At 39.3% G+C, this 12,786-nt stretch overlaps 1 protein-coding gene across 2 annotated transcripts in view; it reads left to right on the top strand.

The window, feature by feature from the left end:
* Positions 1-12,786, top strand: part of LAMA3 (laminin subunit alpha 3) — a 108,587-nt gene that overhangs the window by 76,935 nt on the left and 18,866 nt on the right. For both annotated transcript variants that reach the window (XM_027675155.1, XM_027675165.1), the window contains 11 exons: positions 175-255; positions 1,697-1,803; positions 4,643-4,693; positions 5,077-5,228; positions 6,476-6,586; positions 6,685-6,796; positions 7,361-7,528; positions 8,653-8,849; positions 10,257-10,373; positions 10,910-11,061; positions 12,416-12,557. In XM_027675155.1, coding sequence (XP_027530956.1) covers positions 175-255; positions 1,697-1,803; positions 4,643-4,693; positions 5,077-5,228; positions 6,476-6,586; positions 6,685-6,796; positions 7,361-7,528; positions 8,653-8,849; positions 10,257-10,373; positions 10,910-11,061; positions 12,416-12,557 — 1,390 coding nt within the window. The remainder of the gene's footprint in view (positions 1-174; positions 256-1,696; positions 1,804-4,642; positions 4,694-5,076; positions 5,229-6,475; positions 6,587-6,684; positions 6,797-7,360; positions 7,529-8,652; positions 8,850-10,256; positions 10,374-10,909; positions 11,062-12,415; positions 12,558-12,786) is intronic.

The raw sequence follows: 12,786 nt of genomic DNA, 5'->3' as shown, positions 1-12,786 counted from the left end.
GAAACTTCAAAGAATTAGTCACAGTAGATTATCTAGAGGCAATTAAATTAGCTGAGAAGTACTTTGGTGGTATAAATACTTTTTAATCTGAAAGTCATTAAACTGAACCTCAAGAGTGTAAAACCTATTTGATGGTAATATTGTGCTAACGATAATATTTTCTTCTTCTCAAAGATTTGCAACTGGCTGTGTGGCAAATGGTGAAGAAATTCAATGTCTCTGCAAAGAAGGTTATACCGGAGTTCGTTGTGAACGGTGGGTGACTTGTTTCTAAAAACTAAGGTTTTTGAGAGGCACCATAAAAGGAAGTTTGTCCGTATTGGGTAATACATGTGGACATGGTAATATTGGGTAATATATGTCTGTATTGGGTGATATATATGGACGTAGTATGCACATGCCTAAGGAGTAGCTATTTACATGGAGAGCTGCTAAAGAGTGGTGCTCTAGTGTAATTCCAGTAATAAACCCAATGCTTCCTTGAAGAAATGTAAGCAATTCTCCACACACTAGTGACTACACAATTTTTACCAAAAAGAGAAGTATCAGCCTCTTTGCTTAAGTGCCCTATGCCTTGCCTTATCCTGCACTCTGGTAATAACAACTTCCACTTCCTTCATCCCTTTTCAGGTTACAAACATCGTCCTGTTTCCTTCAATGTACACAATGGTGTTTCAGTGGTCTTAATTATCCAACAGCAACCATGTAACATTTAGCACCATACCCTTGATCTAAAATCATTCTGATGTGATCCACAGCTGGAGCATACACACACCAGGCTGAAGCCATCTCTTTTGCTGGAACATTGCAGCAGTTTGACAAAGCCAAGGAGGAGCAACATGGCAGTTTGAGACAGGCAGATGAACCAATTTCACTGAGTTTCAAATCCAGGGAGAACTTAAGTGTAATGGAATGGTGTTGTCTGGTTTGGAAACTTGAAGCCAATAAGTCATGATGTCTCATCTGTAGACAGGACCTCAGTAGGACACTGTCTTGTGCTTCAAGACTGTTACCTTAGACATCTAATCTGCAGGTTATAGAGACTTTCTCTTCTAGATATAGCTGTACATCAGCTACTCATTATAGCCCTTTGATCCCACATTACCAACCTTATAGGTCTTAAAACAGAGTGACTTCTATGAGTATTAGCTAGCCAGTCTGGACAATATATTTTACCTGTGAAATATTTAGAGGTCACGCATACAGACTGCTTTGCTGACAAGTGGCAAGAGGAGGTATCACCCAGCCAGAAGGGTGATGGTTTCACTCAGTGCCATTGCTGTTTGAAATCTCAGCTGTGCTTGCATTGTGATCTTCCTTATTACATGTTTTCTGGTGGGATCACAGACCAGAGTGGTATGGTTTGCTGGGTTAAGCCTTGTCAAATTCCTTGTGTATGTGTGTATCTGTGTGCACTGTATTTTTTCAGATTAAGTGAATTATTCCTGTAAGAGTATTGTGGGAGTTCTGTTATTTTTAGAAAAAAATTCTGCAGCACTCACGAAGATATTTTTAGCATAGTACAGAGGATACTGTAAAACGAAAATATATCCTTTCTGTTTAAGTCAAGACATGAAATTAAAAGTTCTTGAAAGTTTCTTCAGGAGAATAACTGGGATTTTTTCTCAAGGGAAAGTATGTTTCACAAAAGTAGCTTCAAATATTTAATCCAAATTACTTGTATCTCTTTATCTAGCTGTGCTCCAGGATATTTTGGAAATCCACAAAAATATGGAGGCTACTGTCAGAAATGTAGCTGTTATGATAATGGACAGCTGGCTAGCTGTGACCACCTGACTGGAGGTATGTGAGGGCCTGTAAACATGGGAGAGAGTGTTGTTTTCTCTTTAGGAAACAAAGAAGGAAGGTACTTGGATAAGCTGAACTGAAGGAAAGATCTAGACTTAAAAGAAATGTAGATAATATTTCATAAAATGTAAGATTTCCTAAAGCATAATAATAGTAATAGATGTAGTAGTAATAGATGGGCTGTCCTGAGTCATCAAGTTTACCCTTGTAAGCCATTTTATCCTGTATTTCCCTTCATAAATACTACCAATTTTTTTTGTTTCATGGCTGTGTTTTTAAATGCATCATAGTTCCTCTGCTGACATGGTTAAATTATATCATGCCAGTCTGTGTTGATGGACTTATGAAACTGAGCATTCTCAATATGCCTTGTTAAAATGTATTTGGCACAGATTAGTGACGTCTTTGGAGTCTGCATCAGGCACTGCCTTCTTAGGTATTCAAGCTAACTGCATTTACAGTGGAAGCTAGAACCTGACCTCAGGAGGCTTTTTTATAAATCCAGCTACACACTGTCCTGCTAGCTAAGGCATCCGTGATTTTCCCATAATCAGTCACACAGGTACTTCACTACTAGTAAGCTCTTATATAATACCATGGGCAAATGTTTCCTTTATCTATTATAATTTTCAAGTAAAGGGCCTGATCCTACATTCCTCAGACTGTCTTTACCTCATTTCACCTCAGTCCCTTGAGATACTCCTTTCTATTCAGAAACACATAAGCCACTGCTCCTGAAACGACCTTGATTCTCCTATATTTTCATTCTCCAAGAAAAATTAACTTTTCTTTCCCTGTAGACAGATTTTCCTCCTCCTATGTTAGTGAAGTTTCCAACTATTAACTCCGAATATTTCTCTTTCAAATATGCTCTTCATTGCTCTGGATTGCTGTTCACACTGCAGTCTAGTAACTGCAAGGATCACATTATCTTTCTTTGGCCACAGAAATTAGAAAACCAGGAGGTGATGTGAACTGCTGTTGGCAGCTGGTGCAATTTTTCAATAGCTTGTACTCATTTCACATTTCATCATTGAGGTAATACATCTCTGTTATATTTATACCTTGTATGGAACAGATCCAACCAGTGTTTGATGTTTTATCATTCCTTTCTTTTTGAAGCAAGAGTTTGCTGGCACAAACTAATCTGTAGGGCAAAATTCAACGAGCGAGTTTGTTTTCCTCCAACTATACATTCTGATCAGCTGTCTCTTTCTCTGCATTAGGAATAAAACCCTCTGTGATCATCGGCACAGCATGTTCTAGAAGGTTTCTTTTGCGTGATGTTCGGCGCTTGGCCAGCACTTCACCATTTCTTGGCTGATGCTGTTTGTGCACAAGCTGTAATAATAGTTTTATTTAATTGGTACTTCACAGCGACAGCTGAAATGTATCTGCTGTTAGCTGAATTACACAACAGCAGAATTGCATGAGTATTTGAATTTCAAAATAATTTCCTTCATTCTCTCACAAATATATTCTTTGTGACTTGTCTGCTTTTGGCAGCAATGATCACGACCAATCCCATTTAACTTCCTGATGATTTAATGTGCAAGTGCCAAAGGAAGTGGCACATCTAGGCAGTTTGTTCCAGGCTGTTTCATGCTGCTGTTAAAGTTCAGGTCCAATTTTATCACTGTACCCTCTCACAGTTGCAAGCTGTTGTTGACTGTTGACAGCAGCAGCCTATATCGAGTGCATCCTTTTCCTGCAGAGTAAAAGACATAGAATGATTAGTGTTGGAAAAGACCTCCAAGAGCATCAAGTTTAAGCTTTGACCAACATGCACAGCTCTTTTCATTTTCAAGAGGAGATGATATTTTGGCAGTAAGACCAAGCCTGTGAAAGGAACTTGGGCATCAAGACGGGGAACATTCCTGTTATCTATGTGATATGATTTTTAGGACCCAGTTCCTCCTAGAAGTTAGGATCCCAGGATGTTACAATTCCACATGCACTTGGGGAGTGTTAAGCTTCTTGTAACAGGGTTCATAAAGCAAATGAACAAAACAAAAGAGCACTGTGGAGATGCAGTCACTTGTGCTGGCTTGTTGAAAAGTCTGAGGGCAATGTTTGTTATATACCACCTCTATCTGTGGTCCAAGCTCTATGCCTTGGTTTATATAAAATGCCTCCTTCCGTGCATACACTGTGGATTTCTCTCAAGCTTAATTAATACCTGAATCTTGCAAGCTGTGACAGGCATGAAGGAAATCCATAAATATTTCTTAGTTCCTTGTGGGTAAGACATTATTTGGGGAATCAGAATCTGTGGTTTGAACATGGATACTAATGTAGATAAAGGAGTTTGAACTTACGTCCAGGGTGAAATGCTTTAACAGTATAGTCATAGAATAATAAAATATCCTGAATTAGAAGGAACCCACAAGGATCATTGATGTCTAGCTCTCGGACCTGCAGAGGACAGCCCCATGTGCCTGAGAGCAAATACATACTGATGTCCAAAAGCTTCTTGAACTCTGTCTTGGCTCCAATGCCCCTGGTGTTGTTCTAGGCAAATTCTAGGAATACATTTGGCACACTTGATATGAGAAGGCCTTCTGCTGCTACCCAAGTGGCATATATTAGGGGATTACACTAAGTTTCCTTTGAGGGATGGAAAAGGCATTGCTTACAGCAAGGCATAAGTGGGAGCGGAATGTTTTGGCATGCTCAAACCTTCTGGGCATTTCAGATCATTGACAGTGAGCGTAGATTTATGGAAGGGCAGCACTGTGTTTTAATGGCTGCCAACCATGAAAAGCAAGGGCAAAAATGAAATAGTATTTCCATAAGAAAACTTTGGTTACTAATGACAAGCTTGTGATTTCAGAATGTTTCAATAACGAACCAAAAGATGTGGATCCCAATGAAGATTGTGACTGTAAGTAATAAAATAGAACTTGAGTTGGATTACTTTCAGCTGATTTCAGATGCATATAGCCCTTTTAAGGGCTACAGAGTTTAAAAAGGATTGGAGGTATCCCATAATAACCATTTTAAAAGCAAACATTCATCCAAACACTTGGAAAAATGATTAAAGAAGCAGTCAGCTATTCAGATGTAAATGGGATCTCCTTATTTCTGGCTTTGGTCACTTTCCTTTATACTGCGGGCTTTGTTGTTGCCTTTGTTCTTCAGGCAGCACCAGGTGACAACCTTCAAAGCATTTCCATTGCATCTCACTTATTAATGTGCTCAGTGAAATGTTCTCTGTGTCAAATATCAACGATATATATTGATTTCCATTGCTTGTGCTCCCTCCAGCTTGCGATAGCTGTGTGATTACACTGCTGAAGGATTTGAGCACAATAGGTGACGAGCTTCAGCTCATTAAGTCTCAGCTGCAAAATGTCGATGCAAGTACCCACACGCTGGAGCAGATGAGACATCTGGAAACACGCATCAAGGACTTAAAGGTAGGCACACAGAAACAGAAAAGTGGATTTCAGATTAAGCGGATAAGAAATGAACCCAGGATCTTAGGGTTTGTCAGTTTGCAAGGGGACGTACATCAGCATTTGATTTCAAATACCAGATGCTGGCAGCACTGGGCTTCACTTGTTAGAAGATATCTGTGGTTTCTATGTCATTGTGCTGGTTTAAAGGTAAACCAGCAGGGGAAATGAACTCAACTCAAAAGAGAGATTATAAGTCAGAATAACAATTTAATAAAATAATACAATAAGTACGATTATACAGACAGACAATTGGTTTTAACCCACAAACCCCAAATGTATAACCCAGCACCCTGGGGCATGAACAGAGTGGTGTTCTTTGGGCCCCCTGAGTCCAAAGTAAAGGGAGGGGGAAAAACCTGTTGGTGAGAGTGCTGTTGCAGTCTGGTCAAGAGTGGTGATTGCAGTCTGGTCAAGGGTGGTGGTTGCAGTCTGGTTGAAGAGTGGTGGTTGCAGTGGTGGTTGCAGTCCAGTCAAGAGTGGTGGTCTCAGTCTGGTTGAGAGCGGTGGTCTGCAGTCTTCCTCTGGATCCCACAAGTGGTTAAAAAAGTTCCAAGACTCCAAGATTATATATTCTCCAGTTCAGGCAGGAATGCCCAGTACTTCCCTCAGGGCGGGGAGTTCCACAAAGGGTGTGAGGACAGGGAGGCACCCTCCTATCTCGAAGACCTCTTAACACTCAGTTTATAGCCTGAGGAGTCAGGCTGCTCTGGGCAGAGGGTGTAAATGGTCTATTGATAACAGTTTCTGGGAAATGGCATGGAAGGCTATAGAATACACAGGTTTGGGTTACACCCATACAGTACAGTGATGAGCTGGTCCCAGCTGTTTTAACTAGGACAGTCATGCTCTGAAATAGAATTTGTATCTCTGCTTTTTCTTAGGCCTGCTCCCCTTGAAAGTTATATTTCTGAGGTTTCCCTCTGGCTCTATCTTTTTCAAGCACTTCATATCTCTGCATTACTGAAAAAAACCAATATTCCAGTCGCCATTACTGAAATTAATTCTGAAAACATGTTTTTTAGTTGGAATAGCTGTTGCTATACTCACAAATAATAAAAAACAGGTTTTGGGAAGCAATTGGTGAGTTTTTGTGTCAGTAATGCTGCTTTTATTTATGTTGAATAAAGATCTAACCATGAGAATGTTTTGCTTTTTGACTCCTCTGTATGGGTGATTTATTGGCTTATTTTTTCCTTTCTTTTCAGGTCTTATTGAACAACTACCATTCTGTTGTTCATAATCAAGGTTCAAAAGTAGATGAGTTGGAGACAGAATTCACTAAACTAAACAGTGATGTAAATGCTCTTCAGGAAAAGGTGACTTACCAAATCAATTTAAAAATACACATCTCCTGAGTATATATTGGCATGCTGTATCCAGATATTTTTAATCTATTATTTTTTTTCCTTGCTAGGCTGAAATGAACTACAAAGCAGCTGAGAGATTATTTAATAATTTTGGCCAAACTCATCAGAAAGGAAAGGATTTGGTTTCACGAATACAAATAGTTGTCAACAATATACAAGGTAAAAAATAGTTTCTAACTCCATAACATGATTGTGTTTTATGGAATCTTTTCAATTTATTTACAATATTCTTAATTAAGCAGGAGAGGTTTTGTTAGAAAACAACTTCATAAGTCAGAATTTAGTCATAGCTCTGGAATTCACTCTTCCTATTAGAAATCTAATATATAATGTTAGTTTAGGAGCCTACCTTCCCTATGCAGTGAATAGGGACAGAGAAGCTTCACCACAGGGACATTTAGAAAAACAAATTGACTATCCTGACTTAAGTCTAACTTTATTCTGGGTTGCCATTATAGGGTCTTTAAAGTTAGAAGCTTAAAATTATTGCTGTGAAATTGGTCATTTGGGACAAATTTCAAGCTCAATGCCATCTTACTGGCTCTGGCTGTGTGCAATGGGATACTTTTTGTATTAATAGAATTAATGCAAAATGGATCAGCTTCATTAAGGAATTCAGGAATAGACCTGTCTATTTCTGAAGAGAGATTGGCCCTGTCAGTTGTGTCTTTTGAATAGGCTTGAGCTCATTCTCTCTTTGACTTTGACAATGCTTTTTTTCAGTGCTCCTGGAACAAATAGCTGGTACAAATGCAGAAGGTAACAGCTTGCCCTTGGGAGATGCCTCTGAAGAACTGGCAGAAGCTCAACGCATGATGAAGGAGATGCGAAACCGTAACTTTGACCAACTTCAAGCCGAGGCAGAGAAGGAACGAACAGAAGCTCAGCGGTGTAAGTGCTTGTTCTCTCAGCTTCTTACTCTCCAGAAAGATCAGTCTTAAAACTGGAGCATTATTGATTGTTTGGGATGGAGTGCAGGGAGGGGCCTTTTGGAATGAATCCCTGGGATCTGTAGCGGTTGTTAGTCAACAGGAAAGTGGTAGTTTTGGAGGGGATTTAAAGGCATTTTTAGTTTGTTTTGGAAGAAACTGAGTTGAGTTGGGGAAGAAACACAGTAGATACTTCTTTTATAATTAGATCAATCTCAGTAAAATAAAGATGTAGCCATTATAATACACCTGTGCAGCACTTCTGTGTATTAGGCTGTGGTATGTACAGCTATTTTAGAGAAATTACACGTTTAATTTAACAACAGATTTTCAGAAGCTGCTAGAGTAGTTTGAGGGCCAGATCATACAAGGATTAGGAAAGTCAGAAGCTCTAGTTGCACTAGTTGTACTCCCTTTTGTGTTCTCTACACATTTGACTGGGACATTCAGAAACTTCATTCCAGACATGAAAGACAGCAAGAACAGCAATGTCACAGGCATATCTCCTAACCAGGGGCATAGCTGAGGAATATAAAAGATTAAGAGTCATAGTTAATTTCCCCCAACTTTGAACTTTGATACCTACCTCTAAAAAATTCTACTGTATCCTATTTTGTAGGCAGTGAAATAGCACTCTTAAGAGATTAATTTGATCTCTTTTGTGTTCCTACTCTCTTTCAGATTACATGTGCCCATATCTCTCCATTGATTAAAGGGGAGACATTGATGACTAGTGCAGTTGTAGATATCTACATTGCAGTTGAGACTGTTGATGAAATTGTGTTAGTTCCATATTAAAAAAAAAGAAAATTATTTAGTATTTGCAGGTCAGCCTCACCCTTAGGTAATTTAGAAAATGATTATTTGTGCTCTGTGTCTGCAGCAGCAAACTAGTGAGCAGATTTGATCCAGTGAGATGCTGGATACTGTCTCTGCTATAGTAACACTGAGATTAGCACGGCAAAGGATGCTCAGTACACACAAACACAGCTTTCTAATCCTAAATGTCAAGCCCTTTTGAATGAACTTTGTTCTGCTTCTCTTCTTCTCTGAAAAAAACTTTTCTTTTTGATCCCAATACTGCAGTACTGACACGTATTAAGAATGAACTACAAAAGTACCACCAAGAAAATCATGGGCTTATTAAAGCTGTGAGGGATTCATTGAATGAATATGAATCCAAAATCACTGACCTTCGTGAAGCTCTGAATGATGCAACAGGGCAAATCAAGCAGGCTGAAAACTTAAACAGAGATAATGGAGTTCTGTTGGAAGACATTAAGGTAATGTTGGGCTTCTGGAGAAGAAAGTTAGAACTTGGGAGATAAGAAGCTTTTGATTGCTGCTTTTGACCTTACAAAGCCAAGCAGCACTAATTCTGTAGGCTTTCTCCAGGATCTCTTTCCATCATTTGATGTGTGTATGGATAGGTATAAACATAGTCTAGTCCCACTTGTGGCCTCTTTGTGTGACCAGGACAGTGTGACCAAGACATAACTCTGATAAGAGCAGGGAAGAAGAGTCTCTTCCTAGCACTTCAGCTGCCACTAGTGTTTTTGTTTCCTGTTCTAGATCAAATTCATGATGCTGATATACTTTTTGTAGTAAGTGCTTTAAAGTATTTGGCTTTAGCAGCCGTGAAAGATGGGAGCAGATATGTATGCAATACTGTTAAATTATTTGGGATTAATGTTCTACAGAACTGCTTCTAAGGTCTCATCAGAAATGTGACAAGAAACACCTGTCCTTCCTGAGCAATGTTTGATTTTTAGAGCTGGTAAAATAGTACAAGAAATGTGTGCTGCAGCACCCTTTCTTTTAATTGTGATTTTGCTGAAATATATCACTGTTTTAGCACACTCGTGTCCATACAGTTTTCTGACACTGCTTGAACAAAAGAATTCCTTCATTCAACTGTCCATTTCAATATTTAATTGAACCTTTATGTTCATGGACTAGACATTATGCGTGTTCCATAAGTGTGCACAGTTGCGTTAAAAGATGGATGCGTAGGTACAGGTCTTACATCTCATGATACACTTCTGTGGTAGAGAGATTTGACACGTTACAATGATAGAAGCCCAGCTGAAGAAAGTTACGCATCCTTACCTGCAGCACCACTTCTCTGGCTGTGTTTGTGGTGTGCCATTATCCTAGAGCTACACTGTGGGTTGTCACAGGGCTGCCCAAGACCGAGGGGCTTCAATCCCCTCGGAGCTTTCAAGAAGATAAGGCGGGGAGATTTCACACCCCCTTTTTGGTAGGATCTCCAGATGAAGGGATAGTGTAACCATTTTATTCCTGCTTTTCAAAGAATGCAAAAGATCAAGGTAGTCACCAGGGAGCTGTTTTTAAAGTTTCCAGGTTTGAAGTTTGCAAGTTTGAGATATCAGACACTTAGATAGTCTATCTCAACAGTTCATCTCAGCTGACCCATACTCCCTTTACTTTGACTATTAGTAACTAAACTGCTGCAGTCTGCTGTCCAGCTTTATGCTGTACTAGGACAGACTCTTGAGTTTTCCCTTCTAATAGGATAGCATTATTTCCTAAACATTAGAGGCATTTGATTAACACAGCAACAGTACCTTCAGTAAATCCTACTACCAGCTAGATTAAGTAGATATGGTTTTTCCTGCCCCTTATTTTTAACTCAATCACATGTTGTTCAAGTTTTCTTTTTTCCTCAGAAACGGATTGAGGAGACAAAGGTACAACAGAATGGTATCTTGAGTGTTCTGAGCTCTGCCCGATCTTCCCTGACGCAAGCTAACAGCGTACTTGGATTATTGCAAAAGAGCAAAGAGGTATAGTTTACCTTCTTAAGACAAGGTTAAAACCCCCAATATCTTGCTGTCACTGTAATGGGTAGCATAGCTGGGAGACGGGGCTTGTTTGAGCTTCACAACAAAGGATCTCAAGGCCCATCCTGGATGCAAAAGGAGTCTGCCTGCACAGGTGTCTGTAAGGGAAGCTCATTGAGGGTTGTGATCTGTCTGAGGAAGATACTGAACTGCAAATGTCAGAATCTGGGAGAAGGTCTGTGAGAAATACCATAAGCAATTGTGATATTCTTGTATTTCTTTCTGGGCAATTGTTTTCAGCCACAGTCAGAGACAGAATAGTGGGCTGGAAGGGTCTTTGCTCTCACTCGGTTTTTATGTAATGGGTCTGGAAGCATAATGTAATGACTAGCAGTTGTTTCCCATAACCTGCAGAGTAAGTTGGAACAAAATGTTTTTCCCCTTGCTCTCCTCAGATGCAAAGTATATGTAACACTAAAGTAGACAAGTACAAAAGCATGTACGAATACAAATAAAATTTTATCTTTATAAATCCGTAGGAATATGAGAGCCTGGCTGCTCAGCTGGATGGAGCAAGGAAGGATATGAATGAAAAACTGACAAATCTCTCATCAGCAAGCAAAGAACCATTGGTAGTGAGGGCCGAGGAACATGCCAAATCTTTGCAAGACTTGGCAAAACAACTAGAAGAGTATGTTGCCATTCCTATAAATGAGTAATTTTTCTACAGAGCATTCATGGTTGTAGTGGTCTGTCTGTAACTTCACTTGCTTTAATAACTGTTTGCAAAGTTAGAGAGAAATTAAGTTGGTCTTTTTCTGCTTCTTCATAATGTACAGAAGTTTTCTTTTTTCTCCACAGAACAGCTCTTCCTGTACTTTCACTGATTTTTTTTCCCCCAGAGGTGCGAACTCCCATAATACTGTTTTATACTACTGCACTAACACTTCATTAACATCTTACTAACAAGAGAAAGTCCTCATGTACAGAGTAGGAAGATGTTTAGCATACCTTTTTTGTAGAGTTATTTCTAGTACTCGTACTCAGGGATGCTTTTATGATATCAGTGAATTGAGGCAAATAATTGGAAGAAATGCTATCTTGGCAGTCTTCAGACACACCTGCTTAGCATTACTAAGGAAAAGACTTCCTATAGTTTTCTCATCCTTCCAAGGAATCTTCTAGAAAGGCAAAAATATTATAAACTTGATAGGAATCAAGTGTTTCTCTCTCCATTTTTTGTACTTTGTGTTGGAATTATGAGAGTTTTTGGAGGCCTTCTGTGGTACATCAGAACAAAATGAAAAAAAAATGAAATCCTGATTTACTTTTTCCTGTGCAAATTATTTGCATTTGTCATTACACCAATTAGAAAGCCTCAAAAAGTTAAATTCCAAAATACCTAACTCAGCTGGAACATTCTTAGTTAAAACCACCCACATTTTCATTAATTTTTTTTGTTAGTTTTCAGTGTTATTTTTTTCAATTAAGAAGACACTGTTCTCACAGATACAAGGCAGCTAATACTGGACAATTGTATAGTTCACGGGGAGTGGGTAGAAGAGATTTTGTCTATGGTTTCTGATTCCAGAACTGCTGTGCTGGTTCTTGGGGAAAACACGAAAGGTCTTGTAGTTGCTCCATCTTTGTGCTTCATTAGGATGCTGAAGCAGCCAGAGATGATCTGGAATCTACAGTTCTATGAATTCCTCTTAACTGAAGTGTATTTGGAGGGCTGTGATCGAGGTGCTGCATTGGCCATGTGCTTTGGTAAATTTTCTCCACCTTAATCATTTAAAGGCTGCTTTGGAGGCCCACAGTTGTGATTTTCCACGTGCCAGAATTCATCCTGTCTTCTGAAGAATCTTTGCGTATTGTTCTGCTTCCAAGTTTGGTATTTTTGCGGCATGAAGTTACAGATCTAACTGAAAAACATTTTCTGTATTTTCATTACTTAGAAAAGACTGAGTTCAGATCTGTTCAGAATACTTCTCAAAGTCCACAGCCTTTGCAGAAGGCTGCATTTTTTACCCTTTTTCCCACAGAATAAAGAACAGTGCCAGGAAGGATGAGTTGGTAGGCTGTGCTGTGGAAGCTTCTACTGCCTATGACAATATTATTAATGCCATCAAGGCAGCAGAGGAAGCAGCCAACAAAGCTGGGAAAGCAGCTGACTCAGCTTTATTGGTAAGTACCTGTAAGTGGCCAAATCATGGTAAACTTGTTACAACTAGATTTTTGTTTTCTTTAACTGCCAGAGAGGCACCGAAATCAAAGACCTGTGTGTCTTGTCATGCTTTATTTGTCTGTGACCATCACATGAGTTGCTATTCTGCATGTTCAGGAATTAGCTTTGGCTCACCACTAAACAGGCCAATTACTGCCTTTCTGGTGAGACTGTTCATATGAATACTGA

Source organism: Neopelma chrysocephalum, unplaced genomic scaffold (assembly GCF_003984885.1).
Source record: "Neopelma chrysocephalum unplaced genomic scaffold, ASM398488v2 Primary Assembly neopelma1_22, whole genome shotgun sequence".
Classification (NCBI taxonomy): Eukaryota; Metazoa; Chordata; class Aves; order Passeriformes; family Pipridae; genus Neopelma; species Neopelma chrysocephalum.
The sequence above is the reverse complement of the archived record's forward strand: the minus strand, read 5'-3'. Positions and strand labels throughout refer to the sequence as shown.